The sequence below is a fragment of the Gadus morhua genome, chromosome 3 (assembly GCF_902167405.1).
Source record: "Gadus morhua chromosome 3, gadMor3.0, whole genome shotgun sequence".
Lineage (NCBI taxonomy): Eukaryota > Metazoa > Chordata > Actinopteri > Gadiformes > Gadidae > Gadus > Gadus morhua.
Genome location: NC_044050.1, coordinates 9,400,491 through 9,422,014, shown reverse-complemented (window position 1 = coordinate 9,422,014; position 21,524 = coordinate 9,400,491). Strand labels below are relative to the sequence as shown.

At 44.7% G+C, this 21,524-nt stretch overlaps 4 protein-coding genes across 5 annotated transcripts; 3 read left to right on the top strand and 1 right to left on the bottom strand.

Moving 5' to 3' along the window:
* The first annotated feature begins 2,711 nt into the window (after nucleotides 1-2,711).
* Nucleotides 2,712-7,820, top strand: map9 (microtubule-associated protein 9). Of its 2 annotated transcripts, none has more exons than XM_030350959.1 (13): nucleotides 2,712-3,048; nucleotides 3,324-3,414; nucleotides 3,914-4,441; nucleotides 4,772-4,974; nucleotides 5,180-5,288; nucleotides 5,404-5,471; nucleotides 5,598-5,665; nucleotides 5,922-6,087; nucleotides 6,224-6,313; nucleotides 6,423-6,584; nucleotides 6,669-6,814; nucleotides 6,980-7,115; nucleotides 7,305-7,820. In XM_030350959.1, exons 1-13 carry the CDS (start codon nucleotides 2,977-2,979, stop codon nucleotides 7,422-7,424), a joined length of 1,959 nt encoding a protein of 652 aa, XP_030206819.1. In that variant the 5' UTR covers nucleotides 2,712-2,976; the 3' UTR covers nucleotides 7,425-7,820. The 2 variants fall into 2 exon arrangements, with proteins under 2 accessions (XP_030206819.1, XP_030206818.1); XM_030350958.1 differs by having other exon boundaries at nucleotides 2,714-3,048; nucleotides 4,760-4,974.
* Nucleotides 7,821-7,875: 55 nt separating this feature from the next.
* ufsp2 (ufm1-specific peptidase 2) lies at nucleotides 7,876-13,014 on the top strand. Its single transcript, XM_030350961.1, has 12 exons — nucleotides 7,876-8,020; nucleotides 8,361-8,451; nucleotides 8,823-9,000; nucleotides 9,081-9,144; nucleotides 9,404-9,558; nucleotides 9,885-10,077; nucleotides 10,248-10,394; nucleotides 10,778-10,942; nucleotides 11,376-11,500; nucleotides 11,650-11,726; nucleotides 12,072-12,196; nucleotides 12,680-13,014. The coding sequence occupies exons 1-12, from the start codon at nucleotides 8,018-8,020 to the stop codon at nucleotides 12,764-12,766; spliced, it is 1,410 nt and encodes a 469-aa protein (XP_030206821.1). The 5' UTR covers nucleotides 7,876-8,017; the 3' UTR covers nucleotides 12,767-13,014.
* Nucleotides 13,015-13,276: 262 nt separating this feature from the next.
* On the top strand, nucleotides 13,277-18,350 carry cfap97 (cilia and flagella associated protein 97). The gene is made up of 5 exons (XM_030350960.1): nucleotides 13,277-13,497; nucleotides 13,641-14,584; nucleotides 15,024-15,319; nucleotides 17,460-17,658; nucleotides 18,115-18,350. Exons 2-5 carry the CDS (start codon nucleotides 13,678-13,680, stop codon nucleotides 18,258-18,260), a joined length of 1,548 nt encoding a protein of 515 aa, XP_030206820.1. The 5' UTR covers nucleotides 13,277-13,497; nucleotides 13,641-13,677; the 3' UTR covers nucleotides 18,261-18,350.
* Nucleotides 18,351-18,537: 187 nt separating this feature from the next.
* Nucleotides 18,538-21,047, bottom strand: slc25a4 (solute carrier family 25 member 4). The gene is made up of 4 exons (XM_030350962.1): nucleotides 20,780-21,047; nucleotides 19,505-19,991; nucleotides 19,227-19,367; nucleotides 18,538-19,094 (listed from the first exon to the last, which is right to left on the bottom strand). The coding sequence occupies exons 1-4, from the start codon at nucleotides 20,888-20,890 to the stop codon at nucleotides 18,937-18,939; spliced, it is 897 nt and encodes a 298-aa protein (XP_030206822.1). The 5' UTR covers nucleotides 20,891-21,047; the 3' UTR covers nucleotides 18,538-18,936.
* Between the last annotated feature and the right edge of the window lie 477 nt (nucleotides 21,048-21,524).

Below are 21,524 nucleotides of genomic sequence, written 5' to 3'. Positions count from 1 at the left end.
ACGCAAAATTAAAATGGCCAAACACAAAGTTATGAAAACACATCCTTCTGTGGTGTTATTGGTATCATTGGTAATTATTTGGAAATCATTTGTAATTACATGTTCCATTACGTCAAAGTTGGATTGATATTTCTAATGTTGAGGTCATTACGTTTTTTCTCCTCTCCTAGACTGATATATTTGGAGTTATAGGTGAGTAGAGCCATTGTGTTACTCAGACTAAGCAATAACTTATATGCATCACGTCTAGTGCATTGTGACAAAGACATTGCATATTGCTGTGGAGGTTAATGGACCTATGAATGTACACAATGGTCCTTATGGTGAAATCGAGTAAATAAATAAAAAGCATTCAAGGGGGCCATCCACAGGATATAGCTTGTTTTGCTTTTGTCCCTGCTTCCGGATTTGTATTTTACTTTAAAGTTATTCCCACTAGAAAGTAAGCTGTGTTTGTGTGTGTTTGAGAGAGAGAGTTTGAGAGATTGAGAGAGAGAGAGAGAGAGAGAGAGAGAGAGAGAGAGAGAGAGAGAGAGAGAGAGAGAGAGAGAGAGAGAGAGAGAGAGAGAGAGAGAGAGAGAGAGAGAGAGAGAGAGAGAGAGAGAGAGAGAGAGAGAGAGAGAGAGGGAGTGGAGTGAGTGTGTGTGTGTTTGTTTGTGTTAGAGTGAGTTTCTGTTTGTTTGTGTGTGTGTGTGTGTGTGTGTGTGTGCGTGCGTGCGTGCGTGCGTGCGTGCGTGCGTGCGTGCGTGCGTGCGTACGTGCGTGCGTGCGTGCGTGTGTGTGTGTGTGAGAGAGAGATAAAAGCAAGTCTTTTAAAAGACATCTTAGAACTGGCAGAGAGTCGTTCTCCATCTGCTCTCCTGCCATCATCCCTGCGGGGTGCAGACCCAATGAGGCAAGGCACTAGCAGCCATGCGATATGTTCACCTATGGGTGGCCATCTTGGTTCTAGTTGTTAGCTTGGTGGGGGAACTGAATTCAGATTTATGTAAACTAACGTTTAGAACCAACACGGAACCACAATGGCCGCTGGATGAATGAAGCCCACGGCAGCCTGGACAATATGGAGGTGTCTGGTTCAGTTTACAATGGTCTCTCAATAGGCCCCTGGGGAATGTTTGAGCAGAGTGGAACATGCTGACGAGTTTATTGAATATGAATCTGTGGTCCTGTGTTGCTAATATCATGGGTTTATACGGCCTGGGTTAGGAGGGTCCTCCCTGCGTCAACCCTGCTGAGCTGGATGCACTTGTGGGGATACCGGTAGAGGCCATGGATAAAATAGCAGACATGTATAATTTATCAGAAACCTCAAAACTATGTCTGGAAGTGTAGTTCTCTCCAGGTCATAATAATGCCCATGCCTATAACAGGAATTAATTCAAACAGACACACACATGTATGCATATGTATTTATATATAGGCCTATATATATATATATATATATGATCTCCTTCAGCAACATCTGTTGGCTCTAATTATATCTAGAAGCCTTTATGCTGAAGCACATATAAGTCAACATTAGTTCTTATTCTGAGCACTACCCATGTTGCATCAATAATAAAGCGATTACCCTTAATACAGCACGTATAGTCCAATGGATACAGTTGATAGGGTGTTGTGGTGTGTTATTAACCTACATTGGTTACTGTACTGGGGGGGTTCTGCAGTGTGCCAGGTCATCATGCCTTGGTCGATCACGCATGATGGAACTGCACTGCCCTTAAGCAAAGCAGCGATGCGTTCCCTTCCCACACTGATGTCACACAGTTTAGTGCTTTATCCATTTTTTGTGCAGATCGGTTCTCTCTCTCTCCCCCCCCCCCCCCCCCCACCTTCCCTGCCACACACACAAACACACACGCACACACTTCCTCCTCTTCATCATCTGTGATTTTGTATAGCTAATACTAGAAATAGTAAAACAGGAGAGAATGAGTGAAACGATTTAGCATAGCCCGACATAAGGCGTAATGTTGGCGGTATTGCGTAACGCGGGGGTCGAGGTTAGTGATGCTGACATAATGATTGTAGACACAGCCTGCTTCGCTGGGTCCCAGCAGTACTCAGTACCCAGTAGTACAAAAGAATCAAGCGTCAATATAGAGCAGAGGCAATATCAGATCTAACAAAATGCCACCTCAAAATGCAGCTATTACACATGTATTAAGACAAACTTAAACTCACACACATTTATGCACACAAAGTCATGCATGCACCAATGCATGCACATTCTATCATTTACGATAATTGGAAATACATACAGTTATCATGTTACCACTACCAATTAACCTGAATCATTATTTTAAATAATTGTATTTTCTATTATGTGCTTTGAAATGTCATACATAATATTTCCGAAAATACACTGGATAGTACATACAAGAACAGACTTGAGAGCCACACATTTACATATTTGTGAATTTGAATAGATAGCTATATATAGATAGATAGCTAATGCTATATATATATATATATATATATATATATATATATATATATATATATATATATATATATATATATAGGCCTAGAGAGAGAGAGAGAGAGAGAGAGAGAGAGAGAGAGAGAGAGAGAGAGAGAGAGAGAGAGAGAGAGAAAGATACATACATATGTAAATATATTGGTACATAGGTAGACGTAATCCATGGATGATGGATGTATTCGTAATATTGAGATTAGATAGCGCATGCGTACTGCAACCCGGAATTCCAGCCGTCCCCTCAGTCGTTACCATAGGTTACCATCGAAAACAAAATCAGCAGGCTAATGCTAGCTTGCTGGTTGACTTCGTTTGATAAACGGTTTTAATGTGTAATCTTCAAACTGAGTCTATTTTAAATAATCCGAATATATATTTATAGTTTTTCGTTCAGGAAGATAGCGTCACATCGTATATCTTTCGAATCCTATGCGCACAAAATAGCTTCCGTCCTTTAGCTTTCTGGATAAGGCACGCATGTCCGTATTTCCAGAATGACCGACAAGGACTTTATTACTCTGGCTTATTCTAAAAGTCCAAAGGTGTCCAGAAGAACCACCTTCCAGGTACAGTATCTCAAGCCTACTGTAGCGTGGCATTTTTTGTAGTAAATAAATGTAAACAATGCCATTCCGTGTGCTGTGTACATGTGTGTGTTTGTGTGTGTGTGTGTGTGTGTGTGTGTGTGTGTGTGTGTGTGTGTGTGTGTGCCTGTTTCTGTGTGAGGTAGTATATGTGTGTTTCTGTGTGCGTGAGTATGTGTGCGTGTGTGTGTGGGTGTAGGTGTTTCATGTCTCAACTCGTGTGTAGGTGCTTCATTGCTGAACTCGTGTGCTTCTAGGATGAACTGCAGGCTGTGGTCTCCGCCAGGGCCAGCCGAACGAATGCTGACCGATATTCATTTTCGGATGACCTAGATGATGAGGAAAACAGTGAGACACTAACATGGTCGAAAAAACCCCTCATCATAGTACAAATGTGTTGTAAAAGATGCTACAGGCAATTTAATTTATTCATAACCCATCATGGTGTTCTTCTATTTTCAGAAGTTACATAACTATCTATTCTATTAACCGTCAGACAAATTATGTAGTTCTTCTCCATCATCTAACTTTTACTGCGACTGCATATGAACCCATGAAACAGTAGACATACCAAAATGAATTATTTTAATGGTAGGCTAAATGCACATGTCACATGTCACATACCAGCCATAGTACATTTATTATGGCCCCAGATCAGTTTTCTTATCATAGTCCATGGATAAGAGTCCAATAGACATACCATGTGCAACATCTCCCCCTAGAGGTAAAGAGGAATACAATTATTACACTGTAGTTCATGTATTACTTGTGTAATACATACATGTAAAGATCAATCACGTTTTGCACTTTAGTACTGACCATCCCGCATCATACAATTTTCTCACAGACTTTCTGAAACAGCTCGGGTCGAGGAGAAACCGAGCCAGTGCCTTCAAGACCGGGAGGAGCAAAGCCAAAATCAACGACTTTGACCTTTCAGACGATGAGTCTAAACACGGTGCTGCAAAGAAAAGAGTTTCCTTCCTCAAGACCCAGAGAGGCGGCTCCCCGTTGGAGAGCACGTCCCTCAAGGATGCGCCTGAGAAGCACCGCCCTGACACCATCACCGGGGGTCCGTCCGACCACACCCCGTCTCCTGCCGCCAGCGTCGACAGAGGAGACTCGGCCGACAGAAGCGGCGGGGATCACGCGTCCCTTTGGTCGACTTCGCTGTCACGACAGACGTCTGATGTTAACAGTCCGGCACCGAAGTCGCCTTTGACCTCACCGTTCGACGATGGCGGGGACGAGGCAGTGAGTCGCACGTCTCCTCCTGGCGACAGCCAAGAGGAACGCCACTCGGTTGGAGACCAGGAGAGACCAAACTCTGGCTCTCCCGAGCTGAGACCCGGCCCAGTGGATGCAGCCTCAACCGGTCGGTCTGAAAGAGGGTTCATCAACATTAGCTTTTGTTATTTTATGTATCAGGTTTTCTATACATTTACTGTATTAGCAGACGCTTTCATCCACGCAACAGGGAAATAGCAGGTGGGGATAATTGCATCTCACTCAAGGAGGCCTACAGCTATAGACAGTGGACATTGGGGATCAAACCCAGACCCTTTTTTCCGGGGAGTCAAACAACCTGTTAGCCACTAGACCATCCTGTCCCTCTAAGATCATAGTTGAGATGGAGAAGTGTGTCTGCAAATTTTTTTTGCGATCATTTGTTAAAGTTTTCTGCGTTGTGTAGATGCTGGTGTAGATGGCGCCGCTGGTAGGCCTGCCCCCAGACCCAGACCCAGAGCCAGGCAGAGACCCAACGGTCCGGGCCCCCGGGTTGCAGAGAGCACTTCTGCAGAACCCCAGTCTTCACAGAGCCTCCACTCCACATCTGACGGGTCCCTCACACACCCAACACCTGTCCCCCCCATGGATGGGGTCACTCCCAGAGACCAAAGTCCACCTGTGGGTATAGGGTTTTTGTTGCATTTATAGACTCAATATAATGTGTGTGTAGGAAAGGATTAAAAAATGAGTGTTTGTTTGTATGTACTTTTTTTTTTTTTTTTTTGTATGTATGATTGGGTCCTAACTGCCTGCCTGCCACCCGCTAACCGTGACTTCTTCTTCTTCTTCTTCTTCTTCTTCTGTGGTTTCTCTGACATTACAGGGGTCGGAGGGGGATGGCACGACGTCGTCAAATAGTCAGTCTTTGTCGTTACCCCGAAGTGAGCCGCTAACCTCCCTCACCAGGACCACGATGGACTCTGCCAGTCTAGGTCAATTCATGTGTTTATTGCACTATATTATACAGATTATCTGTCAAATCTATTTATTTATAATGTATTATCTTAACTCTTTGGTTTCTTTGGATAACCATCTCATCAAATTTAGACTGTCTGTATTCGGACGACAGCAAAGAGCCTGAGCGGAATTACTCTACGTCGTTTGAAGAATTTCAAGTAAGGCAGAAAAATAGAACCTATGAATTCCGCACTGTCAAACCAACCTGGGGCTGTATTTAAAATCCAAACGGAGCATCGCGTTTCAAAATAAGTATTGAAAGTAATTTTTTTGTTGTCTTCTAGAAAGATTTGGAAGAACAGCTGGACCCGGCCGGACATCGCCATAGCATCGGAAACATATCTGATCCCAGGTAGGCTGGCTGTTTATCCCTAGTCAAACAAACCCAGTGGCCCAAACGACAATGTTGGTGTTATAGGCCTACATATCTTCAAACCTCAAAACCTTGGACTGAATTTGAATTACAATATTTACAAAATCTAAATTGAATAATCCAAAAATTATTTCACTCAAGAATTAGAATTTACTTTGAATTTATTACAAAAAATAAAGAACACCAAACTGATCAGGGATCCAACATGGCTTGCGCTGTATGTGTTTCTGCTCAGGCGGCCACCAAGTTCCCTCATCAGAAGCTCTGGCAGGTCCAAGAGTGCGTGTTCGTCCAGAGTAGAGTCCCGTTACCTGGGGAGCCTGAAGCTGCTGGACCACAGTTCTGCTCCGGGTCAGCCTCAGCTGGAGGCAGGAGACTCTCTCAGAGCTGCGGTTTACCAGGTACCCATATCATGTCTTTATGTTTGGATCTGTCAATTGAGTTTTTAATTTTTATCATAAGGTACTATATACTTTGGCAGTTGTCAAACTTTATTCCATGTCCAACTATGTTTTCATTTGATTGATCCAATAATAGGAATGGCTCAGAAAGAAACAGGAGACATCGAAAGAACGAGAACAGCAGAAGAAGAGAGAGTATTCCCTTAAAGAAGAAAAACATAAAACGGTGATCATGTTTTACAGTTTGGTTCCGTTGTTCTGGGACCAGAGACTGAGTCGTCACTGTTTATACACACACCTAACGACTGATTCACTTCTTTCGTCACGTCAAACAGGATGAGAGGGACAAGAAGGAAAATGCACTGGCGTCTTTTGAGGCTTGGAAGGAAAAGAAAAGTGAAACACTGAAAGCAAAAGCCAGAGAAAAAGAGGCCATGGCAAGAAAACAACAGAAAGCAGCAGCAGATTCAGAAGAGAAGAAGCAGATGGCTAAAGAGGTAGGGAAGAGTCATTTCATAAAGGTTAATGAATGTCTAATATAGGAATGTTTCCTAATAATGTCACCAATATTCCTATCACAGGTATTTGTGAAATGGAAGAAGGGGCATGACGAGCTGTTGAGAAAGAAGTACAGAATACAAAAAGAAGCTGAAAACAAACTGAAGCAGAAGAAAATGGAAAAGGAGGAAGAGCGTAAGACATGCAGCAAATATTTTTATTCAGATTGGTAAGTTTGTTTAGAAGACTTTATGTATATATATATATATTAATCTTTCTGGCCGGAAAAGTTTTCATTTATATTCAAACGGCCATATCATTCTCATTGATGCAATTATATTTATGATGTGGTAAATCCTGATAATAACCTGTGTCTGGACTTATTTTGCCCCAGGAGCGAAACGAAGAAGAACGTCATAGGTGAAAAAGTGACCATCGAGCGCAAAAAAAGCAAAAAGAAGGCAGAGGAGGAGAAGAGCGAGAAGGAAGAGAAGGATAAAATGGCTTTGGAGATGTACGAAAAGTGGCTGGTGAGTACATCACCACACACAGAACGTGTTCTGAGCCTAAAACCTTTGACCGTGTTCTGCTCTCTCTCTCTCTCATCACAACTCTCACCTCTGTCTTCCAGAAGCTCTAAGAGTAGATGTTTGTCATTTCATAGTTGCTTTGTGGAAGCGGTCTGTTTGAGAGTTGACTGGTTCATGTATGTTCTCCAGACCATGAAGGAGCGTGACCTGAGGAGGCAGAAGGAGGAGAGGAGGATCCAGGCTATCCTCCAGGACACCCCCCCGCCGCCCTGGAGCCCCCCTAATAAAACCATACCTCATAGGAAATAACACGCTCATCTCCAATCACTGTCGTTAACACAACACACCTTAAAGGAGGAAAAACATACTTTGTTCCCAACCACGTTTGGACTTTTATGCTGAGAATTAGGAGAGCCCTCTTTTAATCAGTCTACATAGACCGGGTCTGATCTTCTGTGTGTGTGTGTGTGTGTGTGTGTGTGTGTGTGTGTGTGTGTGTGTGTGTGTGTGTGTGTGTGTGTGTGTGTGTGTGTGTGTGTGTGTGTGTGTGTGTGTGTGTGTGTGTGTGTGTGTGTGTGGTGTGTGTGTGTGTGTGTGTTACGTATTTTGAATGTTGCTTCTGTTACCACATGATGTGAATGTTTCTATAGAAGATGTATACTGTCACAATTAAGCATTTATGTCATAAAAAAACACTATTTATTATCTGTTTTGTCCTTGTTCCTCGGAAGTGTGTTGTTCATTTTAAAGAGATGCCCACGTGACTAGGCGGGGCCATTTTCACCCAATAGCTTCAGCCGCAGAGATGACGCCTTGAAGAAGCGTCAGACATGAGCCGCTGTTGAGTAAATCCCAAAGAATAGTTTGAATACTGTACTCACTCCCAAGTGTATATTCTGACAATGGTAAGTCTGTCTCAAAGATGAATGCATTTGTGTTGATTTGGTCTTGTGGTAATCTTGAAATATTCCACTAAAACGCATGACAATGATAGCATTCGTCCAGACAGCTTGGAGCTAGTAACGTTACCTTACAGACAGCTGGTTTACACAACAGTCAAGATCATTGTGATTACTAACTATCTAAAGTTACATTATACGATTTATATGCATATATAATGCTAAGTCATGTTTGGTTTTTTTCGTCCCTGTGTCAAAGGGTACTGGTGTGATGTATTAAGGATAGAAATGCCAAGGTAGAATGACAGCTGTATTCTAATATGATGATTATGTTGATTTCTTACAGGTTTATACGGACGCTACTGTACCAGAGAATGGGATAATCTGGCGTGTCAAAGGTCAACTCGAATTGAGATGTTACCCTGAGAGCACAGATGGTAGGTTCATGGCTTTTTTTTTCTTCATCATTTGTTTTAGAAGAGATAACTGTTTGTTGTACAACAATAACTACAGTACGTAGGCCTACATATTTTATTGATCCATGAGCATTCCGAGTTATACTTCCAAATATCCTACGAGAAGTGACAATTTATTACAGGATTTGTGGACTAAACAGTTTTTTTGAGATGCATTTAGTAGATATACTACTCCATATCTGGGAATATAATGATAAAAGATCTGCGTTGAATTAAGTCGTTTTTTTTTACAAAAATCATTTAATAAAGAAACCTTGAGTCAGCTTATTTAACTTTGCCCAGCTGTGTCTTGTCTTGGCTAACATGTACCTGTTTGTTTTGTTCATCATCAGCCATTAAAAAGAGCATCTCTCAAACCTTTGAGACCCTTCGTTCCCAAATGAAGTCGGAGTCACTGGTCTTCACGGTGTGTGACAGCTCCGTTGTTATATGGCCAAACAAGGACGTATACTCTCCCCATGGAGAAGTATCATCAAATACACTCTGTGAGGAGCTGCAACGATGGATAAAGTAAGCTTTTCGGTCATGTGTATTTTACACACACACATCACATTCCACACATCACAATGTATTTTCCTGTTTTTTTTTAGAGGGGATGACCAAGACACTGGCAAAAAGGCCTTTAAAAAGAAAATGAAAAAGATTGTAACAGAGGTGAGTGCAGTGTTCTTTCTGTGTCATCTTGGTAAAGATTTTGGTGCTACAGGGACGTAAAGGCCTATAACAATATAGATGTTTTCATTATTTGTTTGTTTATTCACTGTGTGTGATTTTTGTGTGTGTGGGTTTGTGTGAACATACATACATGTATTTGTGTGTGTGCGCATGCATGTACGTAAACGTGTGTATGCATGCATGTACCTTCATGTGTGTATGCATGTTTGTGCCTGTGTGTGCCTCCTTCCTCCTCTAGAGTGTGATAAACCTCTGCCTGATGAAGGAGGTGTCCCGGCCCGGCCCCCTGCCGGTCCCCACCCTCACCAGGACGCTGCAGAGCGGCCATGCCCTCCTCACCACGCTCCCCATGGACTGTGTCATCCGCTCCACCGCCCACCAACCCATCGGAGTGTACGTCTGCGTGTACCTTCATTCATATTTAATGCACACATATGGAATACCGAGTGTACTGAATGCTCAACTTTTGCTTTCCAATATGTTTCTACAATGGATCTTTGCTGCAGCTGCAACATTAATGCTGTGATCATTTTTACACCTGGTTTAGACTTTACAATCTGTATAGTGTATTTTTTGGGTTAGGGTATTTTCTAAGTTTTTTTTTTTCTTGCAGGTACTTTCTTTACCAACACATCACGACACACATGTGAAAACCTACTTGGCAATAGACTCGGGTGAAGTTTCTGATTTGGCGCTGTTTGTGATTTGATTTCCTGCAGTGCTTGTAATCACCTGTTGGATGCGCTGACGAGTCAGCTGAGTGAGATGGAGAAAGCAGCCCTCCAGAACATGAAGGGAACTACTCTTCTGGTGCCTGAGCCTTACCATTTCCTTCTCCCAGAGCCCAGGGGCCTGGTGACCATAGTATACCCAGCAGGAGTGCCTGACAGTCAGCTGGAGAGCCATCGCAAGGTCCCCTTATCAATACATTCCCATTGAATTATTGACAGCCAATATGCAATTCAGTATTATAATGAGTGAACAAATATAATTGTCTTGGCATGTCGTTTTGTTATTTTGGTATATTAGGTTCTACCGCTGTGTATATTCTGAACTGGTTACTAAAGAGCTCACGTCAACAGGAGCTGCATGGGCGGTTCGACCTGCCAGAGGACAGACCCTACTTCAGGAAACCCAATGCCTTCCGCTTCCCCGACCAAGTGCACAAAGACGGCTACCTTAGGAACCCTCACCAGGTCCTCACACACCCCAGCCTGGACAACGGCAAGGTGAGACTACACATAAAATGTTCACTATGAAATATAGGTACACAGAAGAAATGCATTATGTATGTTTATAATCATATACAAGCATAATGTATGCATCTAATGGATTTCTGTGCATCATAGTTGTAGGTTGTATAATGCTGAATATTCTATAACACAGCCTAAGTATGTCCTATATAGTTATTATATATTATAGTATATTAAATTATTATTACTATTATCAAAGCTAACCATCTGAATTGTATACAATTATTTAAGATGTCCAAGATGTATATCATATAGTATAGTACAGGACTCCTGTATGTATTGTATTTTCCCTGGTCCAGGCGGTCTACAGCCACGACTCCAGGCAGACCTTAGTCTCATAGTTGTTCCTCCTCCTCCAGCTGTACCTGGTCCAGGGGGTCTACAGCTACCACCACTACATGCAAGACCGCATGGAGGACAACGGCTGGGGCTGTGCCTACCGCTCCCTGCAGACCGTCTGCTCCTGGTTCCAGCAGCAGGGCTACGCCGAGCGGCCCGTGCCCTCCCACAGGGAGATCCAACAGGTGCTGCCCAGCTCCTCACATCTATAAAGAGAGAGGGAGACGGGGGATGGGTGGGCAGGTGGGAAGGTGGGGGGATAAATGAATGGATCCAAAGGACTCGATTATAATTTAGCCCTAGATGCTTTGATCTAAGGTGACTCACAGGTGAGGCTGGGAAGAATCAAACCCTTAAAGCTCAAATGGAGTTGTCATAAACAATTTGGAGAAAGACAGAGTTTATAAAAATAAAACCCCTCAAAGTAGCAAACAGGAATCTGAAAGGATTGTATTTAGAGTGCAGGATAGTTTTGTCTCCAGATGCGTCTTCTAAATTCCACATAAAACCTGAAGGTTCTATGACAAAAATATTAATATTTGTTAGCCAAGATGATATGATGTGAAATGATGGTGGAACCTATGATGAAGTCATGACCGTGGAGGGCCTCTCCATAAGGCATTGGTGGACATGGGAGACAAGCAGGCGTCCTTCGTAGGCTCCAGACAGTGGATCGGCTCCATCGAGGTGGCAGCGGTTCTGGACCAGCTGCTGGGAATCACGTCCAAGATCATGTTTGTGAGGTGTGTGCTAGGGGCTCATTATTCTGAGTGTGTGTGGATGAAAGTGTGTGTGTGTGTGTGTCTTTGTGTGTGCTTGCGTTTGCATGCGTAATATGTCTAATTTTAAATGATATTCACGCAACACCACAAACAATGTGTGTAATCTGTAGTCAGGGGTGTGAATTGGCGTCGAAAGGCCGAGAGCTGGCCAACCATTTCCTAACTGAAGGGACTCCTGTGATGATCGGTGGGTTGAATATGATATTTACTCATTGCTGTTGATTAGAACTTATTACTTTTGAATATTACTCATTACTATTCATTAGAACTCACTACTATTGATTATTTATCAATACTATTCCCTATATTATTAACATTCATAATGGAGAATCAAGTTCTCCTTCTCTGGCATCAGATGCCCCTGACTCGAAAGTCTCTATGGAAAATGTAATGTATTGTTATCATTATGAATGTTATTATCATTACTAAATCCCTGTTTTAGCTATGGTTTCTGTCATATTGGAAACACGGACCCTTACACCATCCCAATATATATAATGACGTTGACTGGACTTTTAAACGTGCCTTCCAGGAGGGGGCGTCCTGGCCCATACCATCCTGGGCGTTGCCTGGAGCGAGACCACGGGCCAGATCCGGTACCTCATCCTGGACCCACATTACACAGGCGCAGAGGACCTGCAGGTCATCAGCGATAAGGTACCGGAGACTCTTTATCTACACGGTACTGAAGATCCATTCTTTTGGTGGACTAGGAACTGAAGAGAGATTCTTTAGGTGGACAAGGAATGGAAGATCCAATCTTTAGATGGACACGATACTGATGATACATTCTTTAGATAGACAATGAACTGAAGAGGGATTCTTTAGATGGTCATGGTAGTGAATATAGATTCTTTAGATGGAGAAGGAAATGAAGATGGATTCTATACATGGACATGGTACTGAAGATCCCAGGTACACCCATTAGTCTTAACCGGGTTTAATAATAGAGCCAGGATGGTAAGTGGTTAGGCTGTCCAATGTCCCCGAAGTCAACCTGTTTGCATCCTTGAGCAAGAGGCCTAACCCCTCATTAATGACATTGTATCAAAATAATTCAAATTCAGTCCCATTGGATAAAAGTTGATACTAAATGTCTTAATAGCAGTTCTAATTATTTTGTCAATGATTTCTCCACAGGGCTGGTGTGGCTGGAAGGGTCCAGACTTCTGGGATCAAACAGCCTACTACAACCTCTGTCTCCCTCAGAGGCCCCGGATCTTCTGATTGGGCTTTGGCATTTGTAATATGTACATACAGAATGAGAATAATAACAAATACACAGCTTGGCACTATAGCTATGATGTTTCCATCAATAGTGTAGTGTTTATAATGATTTTTTATTTTTTTAATCTGTAAAGATTAATGCGAAGATGGCTCATCTGTTTTGAAAATGCTTTGTTAAATGATTCTAAAATGTCCATTAACATGATTCAAAAAGCGAAATTGAGATCAATAAAATATAAAATAGTGTAGTCATCTACTATTATTGCTGGCATGCTAGAGGAATCTAACAAAATATTTAATTTCTTCATAGATGTAGGAAAAATTAATGAATATGTCTACGACTATTTGAATTCGTTTTGAATTTAGTTAATACAATTATTGTAAACTATTAACAATATAAATAATTGAATTAACTAATAATCTTAAACTATATAATTTACATATTAAAACAATTATGTGTTTGCCTATATTTCATTTTATGTCAAAAATATATATTTTCGATTGCCGCCTCTGGCGTTGTCAGGAAGTGACGTGGCCTAGTAACCACACAGCTTCTTGTCAAACGTCGCCCATCTGTTACTAGCTAACGACGACCAGATAAACAAGCTCAACACGTCAGGCAAATAAGACCGTTTTCATTTCGTTTTTCGTCTTGTCAACATAGCGACTAATCTTAAAGTCAATACTTCTGCAACATGAGGCGTTTTCCGTGATGTGGACCAGAGAGCAAGGTGAGCGTTGTATCACAGACACTGTTGTGCTAACGGCTAGCGTATAACGGGGCAGTCAACACACAGCTTAACTTTATACGTAAACAGCAGATTAGGGCCAGACATCGGTCTAATAGCATGTTGTGTCTACTGATTTACCGTAGGTTTTCCTCGGGTGAAGAGCTGGGCCATTAGCCGGTCATGTTTACCCCCAGGGACCTAGATGGTGAAGTGGATCACTCCTTCTTCGATAGTGAATCCGAGTACCCTAGTAAGCACGGGACTAAGACGGAGAAGGAGACTGTCACCACTGTCCTTTCTGAAAACAAGAGTTCTCAGCCTCAGGATGCCAGAGAGGAGGGACGTGTGGACCGTTGTAGGCCCACCCCGGGTGGGATTCAAGTAGTCGACCGCGGACCCCGAGCAGAGTTGGGGAAAATAAGCCGGGCGTCAAGTTCATCTATAGGCTACACGTCAGATAACGCGGTCGGTGATGGAGCTAATACTATGAGACCAGAGAGCAACGCAGAAGCAGCCCCCTACGCACTGTCATCAGACGAGAAGCAGAGCGATGGCGAAGACGGCTACTACCAAAGCCAAGACGAGAGCGAAGATGAAGAAACGCAGACGCGACTCTCCCGCAAATCATCCGGCGCGAACCTAACCTCTCCGAAGAAGCTGGTGAGAAAGCGTACAACTCGCAGCGCATCTCCCTCTTCCACGGACACGGACACCGATACTTATACCTCGAGCGATAGTAGTGATGCGAGCTCCTCTCTGGAGCCATCCTCTTCCACCATGGACAGGTCCAGGGCATTAATACCCCCCTCCTCCCTGCGCAAGGGGGGCGAGCCTGGTGGTCTGGGCTCGTCATCGTCAAGAGGTGTCGATCGACCCCCGACTCCTTTGAGGGAGTCTGAAGACACTGCAACGGACGTGACGCCCCTGTCAACCCCTGGCCTGGTTAGCCCGATCCTCGGGTTCGACCTCGCTGCTCGGGTCGGGAAAGTGACCTTGGAGGAAGAACAGCGAATCAGGGGCCCCACTAGTGTTGCCAGCAGTGACGCACCACAGGAAGATCAAGGCTTTGGATCCAATTTGGATGAACGTGAGTCAAGACAGTTTTGTAGTTGCTGCTTGTTATCTGCTTGGATGCAGAAGGAACGAAAACTAGTCACGAAAACTAGAAGTCACGAAAACTAGTCTTATGTTAAAAAAAAAGTATGGATCATGTTTTATTTTTTGGTGCAATGTAAAAGAAAAAAGACATACACATTTGATGTACAGAAATATATTTTTTATATCAGATTAGATCAGCCGACAGTCGTGTTAACTTTCTTTCATTGTCAACATTGACAGTTTAATTATTGTTACTGCTTAAAGGTGCAGTGTGTAGGATTTAGTGGTCTCTGGCTGTGAGGTTGCAGACCTCCCTGCCCCCAATTCATATTTAAACACTATATTACATTTCTCCAAATGGGTTCCGCTAGATTCCACTATTGAATACGCTGCAGAATGATTCACCGTTGCTGTTCTCCATCCCTCAGCCTCTCTGGGTTTAGACAGCAAGCTGGTGGTGGAACTGCTCCTCCATCACCAGCAGCAGCAGCAGCCCGGGAGGCCCGGCAGCAGGAAGAACTTCTCCTTCACCAACGACGAGGTGCGCCGCATCGACCGGGAGAACCAGCGCTTGCTGCATGAGCTGTCCCGCCCGTCGCCCCGGCCAACCAGCAGCACCGCGTCGGGGAGGACTCAGACCAGCAACCCCGTGCATCCCGCCCGCGTCTACCACACCACCCTGAACCGCCAGCGGCAGCAGCTGCGCATCGAGAGGGAGAACCTGGTGAGTGAGCCTGAATCAGCGCCATGATGGGGCCTTATTCACCTGTAGAAGGAGCCATGATGGGGCCTTATTCACCTGTAGAAGGAGCCATGATGGGGCCTTATTCACCTGTAGAAGGAGCCATGATGGGGCCTTATTCACCTGTAGAGGGAGCCATGATGGGGCCTTATTCACCTGTAGAGGGAGCCATGATGGGGCCTTATTCACCTGTAGAAGGAGCCATGATGGGGCCTTATTCACCTGTAGAGGGAGCCATGATGGGGCCTTATTCACCTGTAGAAGGAGCCATGATGGGGCCTTAGTCACCTGTAGAAGGAGCCATGATGGGGCCTTATTCACCTGTAGAAGGAGCCATGATGGGGCCTTATTCACCTGTAGAAGGAGCCATGATGGGGCCTTATTCACCTGTAGAAGGAGCCATGATGGGGCCTTATTCACCTGTAGAAGGAGCCATGATGGGGCCTTATTCACCTGTAGAAGGAGCCATGATGGGGCCTTATTCACCTGTAGAAGGAGCCATGATGGGGCCTTATTCACTTGTAGAAGGAGCCATGATGGGGCCTTATTCACTTGTAGAAGGAGCCATGATGGGGCCTTATTCACTTGTAGGCGGCCATTAGAAGTAGCCATGTTGGGGTCTTATTCACCTCTAGCAGCCATTAGAAGGAGCCATGATGGTACAGTGATCTCGATATAATTGTGTCTCTGTGTCTTAGGAGCCCTGGGAAAACCTATGCTATGATAAGAACATTCATGTTTTGTTGTGCGGATGACAATGTTTGTGTTCCCAATGTATACTCGGGTAGTGTATCGAGAGACCGGTGTTCCCCCCTGGGCGAGCACATGGGCTCTCTCTCCCTGTAGAGGGAGAGAGAGTGAAAGCAGAGCTTGTGTGGGGGGTGGGGGACGGAAATCAGCAGGTGGCCCTCCAGCCCAAAGAGTGACATTAGAACAGAGTTCAACATGGCCCAGGACCCCCCCTCACCCCCAGCTCTACCTCCCCTCAGAGAGTGAGACACTGAACGCCCCCATGTGGAGAAGGCATGGGGTTCAGAGACACAACCAATCTCTGATCGATTGAGGTGTTCAATTAGAAAACAGCTACACTAAAGAGGTGTGCTTAAAGATTTAGTGTGATTCAGAGGTGAGGAACAGTCAGCACAGTTCTCCGTTTATTTCATAATTATTAATTTAATTTAATTAAAATAGGACAACGTCCTGCAACCTTCCAAGTAAATGCATTATGTTTTTTTATGAAGGTGACAGCTTTATGGTCTATTTGTTGGTTAGGTGGGCAGGTTTGGTCTCCAGAACATCCTGTTCTTTTTCTGTCTTCTCTCTCTGTCTCTGTCTCTGTCTCTCTCACGCTTGCGCTCTCGCTCTCTCTCTCTATCACTCGCTCTGGCTCTCCCTCTTTCTGGCTCTCTCTTCTCTCGGGCTCTCTCTGTCACTCTCTCCCTCTCTCTCTCTCTCTGTCTCTCTCTCTCTCTCTCTCTCTCTCTCTCGCTCGTTTTGGCTCTCTCTCTCTGTCACTCTCCCTCTCTCTGGCTCTTTCCCGCTCTCTGTCCCTCTCTTTTCTCTCTTACTGTCTCTCTCTCTCTCTCTTTCGCTCTCTCTATTCTTAGAGTGAGGTAACAGAATACAGCTAGCCTTCGTTAAGTCGAGCCAGGCGGATACGTCGTCTGTACACCCACATCAGTTGGCTGGTTGGCTGTGGATTTATCTTCTAAGACGAAAGACTGTTGGATCTCTTAATGGAACTATGTTGACCTCAGGCATGACATATTTGGAGTAAAACATTTCAAAATAAAAGTCAGCGTGTTCATAAGATATGTAATGGAGGAGGCAATTAATGTAAATAGGATATGGTACAAAAATCCTTTTGGCTTTAGTCTGTATTTCCGATTGCACAGCTTTGGCATGTTAAGTTGGGTTTTGTGTGTGTTTGTGGGTGTGTGTGTGATTGTAGGGGTACTTCTTTTCATTCAGAATCCCTGACACAAACAAGGCAGCATAGTGACTCTCGATATCAAATATTAGCTTGATCCAAAAGTGGAAAAAGCCTTCTAATTTGCAACAAAACAAAGAATGTCCAAGCGCTTTTATTTTTGCAGTCCGTTGACCCGGTCCTCCCTCACAGGCCTTCCTGAAGCGCCTGGAGGGGGTGAAGGCCACGCCGGGACTCCGGCGCACAGACCAGCTGGCAGACCACCAGAGACAGGCCTCCTACCTGGGACCCTCCCGCTCCTCCAGCTCCACCATGTTCTCCTTCACCTCCTCCACCCCGCTCCTCGGCCCCTCCTTCCGCACCGCCCGGCCCCCCAGCAGAGTGGTGACAGGTGGGTCCCCACGAACTAGGATGCATCTCTTCAGGTAGTGGACGGGATGTCTTCATAGGCTTGACTGTTTCAAATGCTCCACAGGACTAGCAGGCCAATATGGCGGATCGTTCCGTACCTGCTAATGAAATTATTCGCACACTGAAATACATTCAGAAGATCAATCTATGTAATAATAATAGATATTATTATTATTATTATTACCATAATATTATAGGCATTCGTTTAGAAAATATGCATAAAAGTAAATTCTTTTTTAAGGTTGAGAAAGAGAGAAAAAAATAGTTGAAAATGATACGTGAAATCTCATTTTATTCTTCTTTCTTTTTATCTTCTGCCCCACGAAATCTTAGCTTATACACGATTCCTAAGCTTGTTGTAATGTATTTCCTACTCAGGCATTCATGTACTGCACAATGTGATGCAACCATCTGATTCATGGATGTTTCCCTCCAGCGAAGGGTCTCTGCACCGCCAGTGCCGGTCACAGACGTACCAGAACACCAGAGAGAGATCACCACACCAGCACCAACAGCACCACGCCCACCTCCACCCACGCACCCAGGTCCCAGAAAGGCACGCCTCGCCCGGACTGGTGCTAAACCAACTGCCATTGTTTGATTTCTCAGAGTAAAACGTTTTTAGTGCTGATGCAATTCGTCTTGTTCAATAAAGAAAGCTTCTATTTATCATCTTATGTGTCCAGATTGTGATACTTAATGCATAAAAACAGCTGATTTCACTTCTTTAAATAGGCCTTAATGTCATAAAACTAAACCAACTAATAAGGTTGAATAAATACTTTATTCCTATCCCCCCACCCAAAATAACCAAAGCTCTCCAAAACAGCCTCACACATGAGTAAAAATCAACTCAAAAAGTAGTAATACATTTTTTATTAAAAGATAAAGATGCTGCGAGTGCTGATGTGATATGCAACAATGTTAACTTCACAGTGAAAATATGAGGACTAATTGTTTTGTACCAAGATATATCTCAAACTCTCCTCAGTGTGCGACTGCAGCCGGTCTCGATCTCATTGTAAGACTGAAAGCGTGTTCCCTTTGGCACACCGTTGTACGGATGTGTCCACGTTTCCGAAGAGTTTTACCTGAACTCTGATACACCTCTCTCCACTCACCAGTTGGGAGAACCAGACATAGGGTGTTCGGATGTTCTCAAACTACCACGTGGATTAAGACATTTTCAACTTGGTGTGGGTTGGGGGGGATTCCTTGAGGTGTGGGGGGAGGGAGGATAAGCAGGGGTCGAATGTCTTTAAGTGTACTTCTTGATCTCGTCGTACAGCACCAACACGAAGGCCCCGCCCATGCCCCTGATCACGTTGGACCACGCCCCCTTGAAGAAGGCCTTGCCGCCCTCGTCCTTGATGATCTTCCTCCAGCAGTCCATTGTTCCCGTGTACATGATGTCAGCTGCGGGGGGGGGGGGGGGGGGGGGGGGGACACAGGGTCGGGTTAGCGACGGACTACGGTACAGGACGAGGTTCATACCAAGCTGACCGAGGGCTAGCGGGTTCTACTGACGGGAGAAACGGGGGAACTCACCTCCTTTGCGACCGGACTGCATCATCATGCGACGCCGCACAGTGTCGAAGGGGTATGAGATGATGCCGGCGGCTGCGGTGACCGTCTGGGCGATCATCCAGGTGATGACGAGGGGTGTGTTCTTGGGGTCAGGCAGCATACCTGTTTGGGGAGAAAGGGGGGAATAAACCAAAACACAAATGACCCACCTCTTACTGTTGCAACAGGTTAACGATAACGGGCAATCAATGAACAGATCAAACATTCATTTAGAAACACGGAGGGACGAAACGCCGCACCTTTAGCTGTGTCAAAGCAGCCGAAGTAGGCCGCTCTGTAGATGATGATGCCCTGCACGGACACGTTGAAGCCCAGGTACAGCCCCCTGAGGCCGTCCGACTTGAACACCTTAGTGAGGCAGTTCCCCAGACCCGAGAACTCGCGCTCGGCGCCGCTCTTGCCGATGTCGGCGGCGAGCCGGGTCCTGGCGAAGTCCAGCGGGTACACGAAGCACAGGGACGTGGCGCCGGCCGCGCCGCCCGACGCCAGGTTGCCGGCGAAGTAGCGCCAGAACTGCGTCTTCTGGTCCACGCCGCCCAGGAAGACCTTCTTGTACTTGTCCTTGAAGGCGAAGTTGAGGGCCTGGGTGGGGAAGTAGCGGATGACGTTGGCCAGGTTGCCCCTCCAGAAGGAGACGAAGCCCTGCTCCTTGGGGATGCGTCGCACGCAGTCCATGATGCCCTTGTACTGCATGTCCACCGTGATCTGCTTGCTGGCATGCTGGACCTGCGGACAGAGGACACACAGACAGGCGTGATGGGATGAGGGAGCTGGAAGGGAATGAGGTGAAGGGATGGGACGGAGCAGAGGATGGCTGCAAAGAACGGTATTTAAATGGAAATGTACAATGAGAGCGAGTGACAGAGCAAGTGAGAAAAAGAAAGATAATAATGATTAAACGTCATTACATATTTCTCTGAAAGGATTGAACACGTGTTAGATGTGTGGGCTACTGCTTCCCGTAGTCCAGCCAGCCATTTTGTGAGATAGTTAAAGGCTTATGTTCCACTCCTTCCACTCCTCAAGTCATTTGAGAATGGCACAGTGTAGGCCTATTAGGTGTCTTGCCGTGGGTTAAATTTAGCAATTTGGTTTCACTGAATATTCATTCGGTCACGTTTGGTTTTGGCAGAACGGTAGGTTATTATATATACAAACATATCCCTAAAAAAAAATAGCAGACAATAGGGCGGTGTAGTAGCACACTATATAATAGTAGGTTCAAAGTAGTCATGTTTCAAGTCAATCAGCCTATGGCTTCCAATACGCATGGAATTCACCAGAAAAAAACGGGCACAACGTCCATAAAAGCTCTTTTTAAAGAGCTAACGTCTGTATTCTTAATGGCTTTGTCGCGGACATTCTTACACATTGCATTTATATTTGCACATTTGAGGCCTCTGGCTTGTCACGCGCTCTACCCAAACTGGACCATGCACAAAGGCCTACTTTACGCAAGAGCAAGACGCAAGAACATGGTGCCCTTATGGTCTGATTTATATTAGTCATTTTACCTGGAGCAGGAGCTTCACTCGCTCAATTGGAGCCACAGCCGTCTTGGAGATCGCAGCTGCAACTCCGCCAGCCAGGAAATCCTTCATGAAACTAACCACTGCGTCCGACATGGTGCCTTTCCTTCGTTGTACAAAGATAAGCAACCGTTGAAACCGTTAATGGTGCGTACCTCCCAAGGCCCTCAAGGAAATCTGACGCACCCCCAAATGGAAGAGGCGCCCCTCAGGCCCCCTAATATATCGGGGTCATCTATCGCGAGAATGAAACATGATGGATTGGCAGTTCGTCGAACAGATGAACGAGGCTGAATAAATATCCGAGGTTATAGTTCGAGACCCGCGTCATGTTATGTTAATTTAACATGTGAGTTATCAATGTCCGAGGACGTTTAAAGGGCACACTCGATTGCATTTCATTCATCTTACTATAAACACATGAGCATAAATTCAAGTCCTCAAATGCCTGAGACCTATATTCCCATAAAAGTATATAAGTTGTCGAGTTTGGTGTAGATGAATGGATGAAAACCGGCTTACCCATCATGTTTCAAGCCAGTTGCTCACTCGATAAGACACAAACATGAGAATGAACTTTACAATAAATTGCTGGAAAATACATATGTTTGGTCTATAGCCTATCCCATTCTTAAATAAGCATTTGGCCGCCCAAATGCTGAACAAAATTTCAGAAGGGTTTGATTGATCACATAATAGTCTGATTATAGTTTGTGTCTGATTCATGTTA

Excerpts from the sequence above, each read along its gene's own strand:
- slc25a4 (XM_030350962.1), bottom strand. The coding sequence starts at position 20,890 with ATGTCGGACGCAGTGGTTAGTTTCATGAAGGATTTCCTGGCTGGCGGA. Across the intron at positions 19,992-20,779 it reads GAGTGAAGCTCCTGCTCCAG|GTCCAGCATGCCAGCAAGCA; the intron begins GTAAAATGACTA and ends CTCTGTCCGCAG. Across the intron at positions 19,095-19,226 it reads GCAGTCCGGTCGCAAAGGAG|CTGACATCATGTACACGGGA; the intron begins GTGAGTTCCCCC and ends CCCCCCCCGCAG.
- map9 (XM_030350958.1), top strand. The coding sequence starts at position 2,977 with ATGACCGACAAGGACTTTATTACTCTGGCTTATTCTAAAAGTCCAAAG. Across the intron at positions 4,975-5,179 it reads CCAGAGACCAAAGTCCACCT|GGGTCGGAGGGGGATGGCAC; the intron begins GTGGGTATAGGG and ends CTGACATTACAG. Across the intron at positions 7,116-7,304 it reads AGATGTACGAAAAGTGGCTG|ACCATGAAGGAGCGTGACCT; the intron begins GTGAGTACATCA and ends TATGTTCTCCAG.
- cfap97 (XM_030350960.1), top strand. The coding sequence starts at position 13,678 with ATGTTTACCCCCAGGGACCTAGATGGTGAAGTGGATCACTCCTTCTTC. Across the intron at positions 14,585-15,023 it reads TGGATCCAATTTGGATGAAC|CCTCTCTGGGTTTAGACAGC; the intron begins GTGAGTCAAGAC and ends TCCATCCCTCAG. Across the intron at positions 15,320-17,459 it reads GCATCGAGAGGGAGAACCTG|GCCTTCCTGAAGCGCCTGGA; the intron begins GTGAGTGAGCCT and ends CCTCCCTCACAG.
- ufsp2 (XM_030350961.1), top strand. Across the intron at positions 9,559-9,884 it reads GCCCACCAACCCATCGGAGT|TGCTTGTAATCACCTGTTGG; the intron begins GTACGTCTGCGT and ends GATTTCCTGCAG. Across the intron at positions 10,943-11,375 it reads CCCACAGGGAGATCCAACAG|GCATTGGTGGACATGGGAGA; the intron begins GTGCTGCCCAGC and ends CCTCTCCATAAG.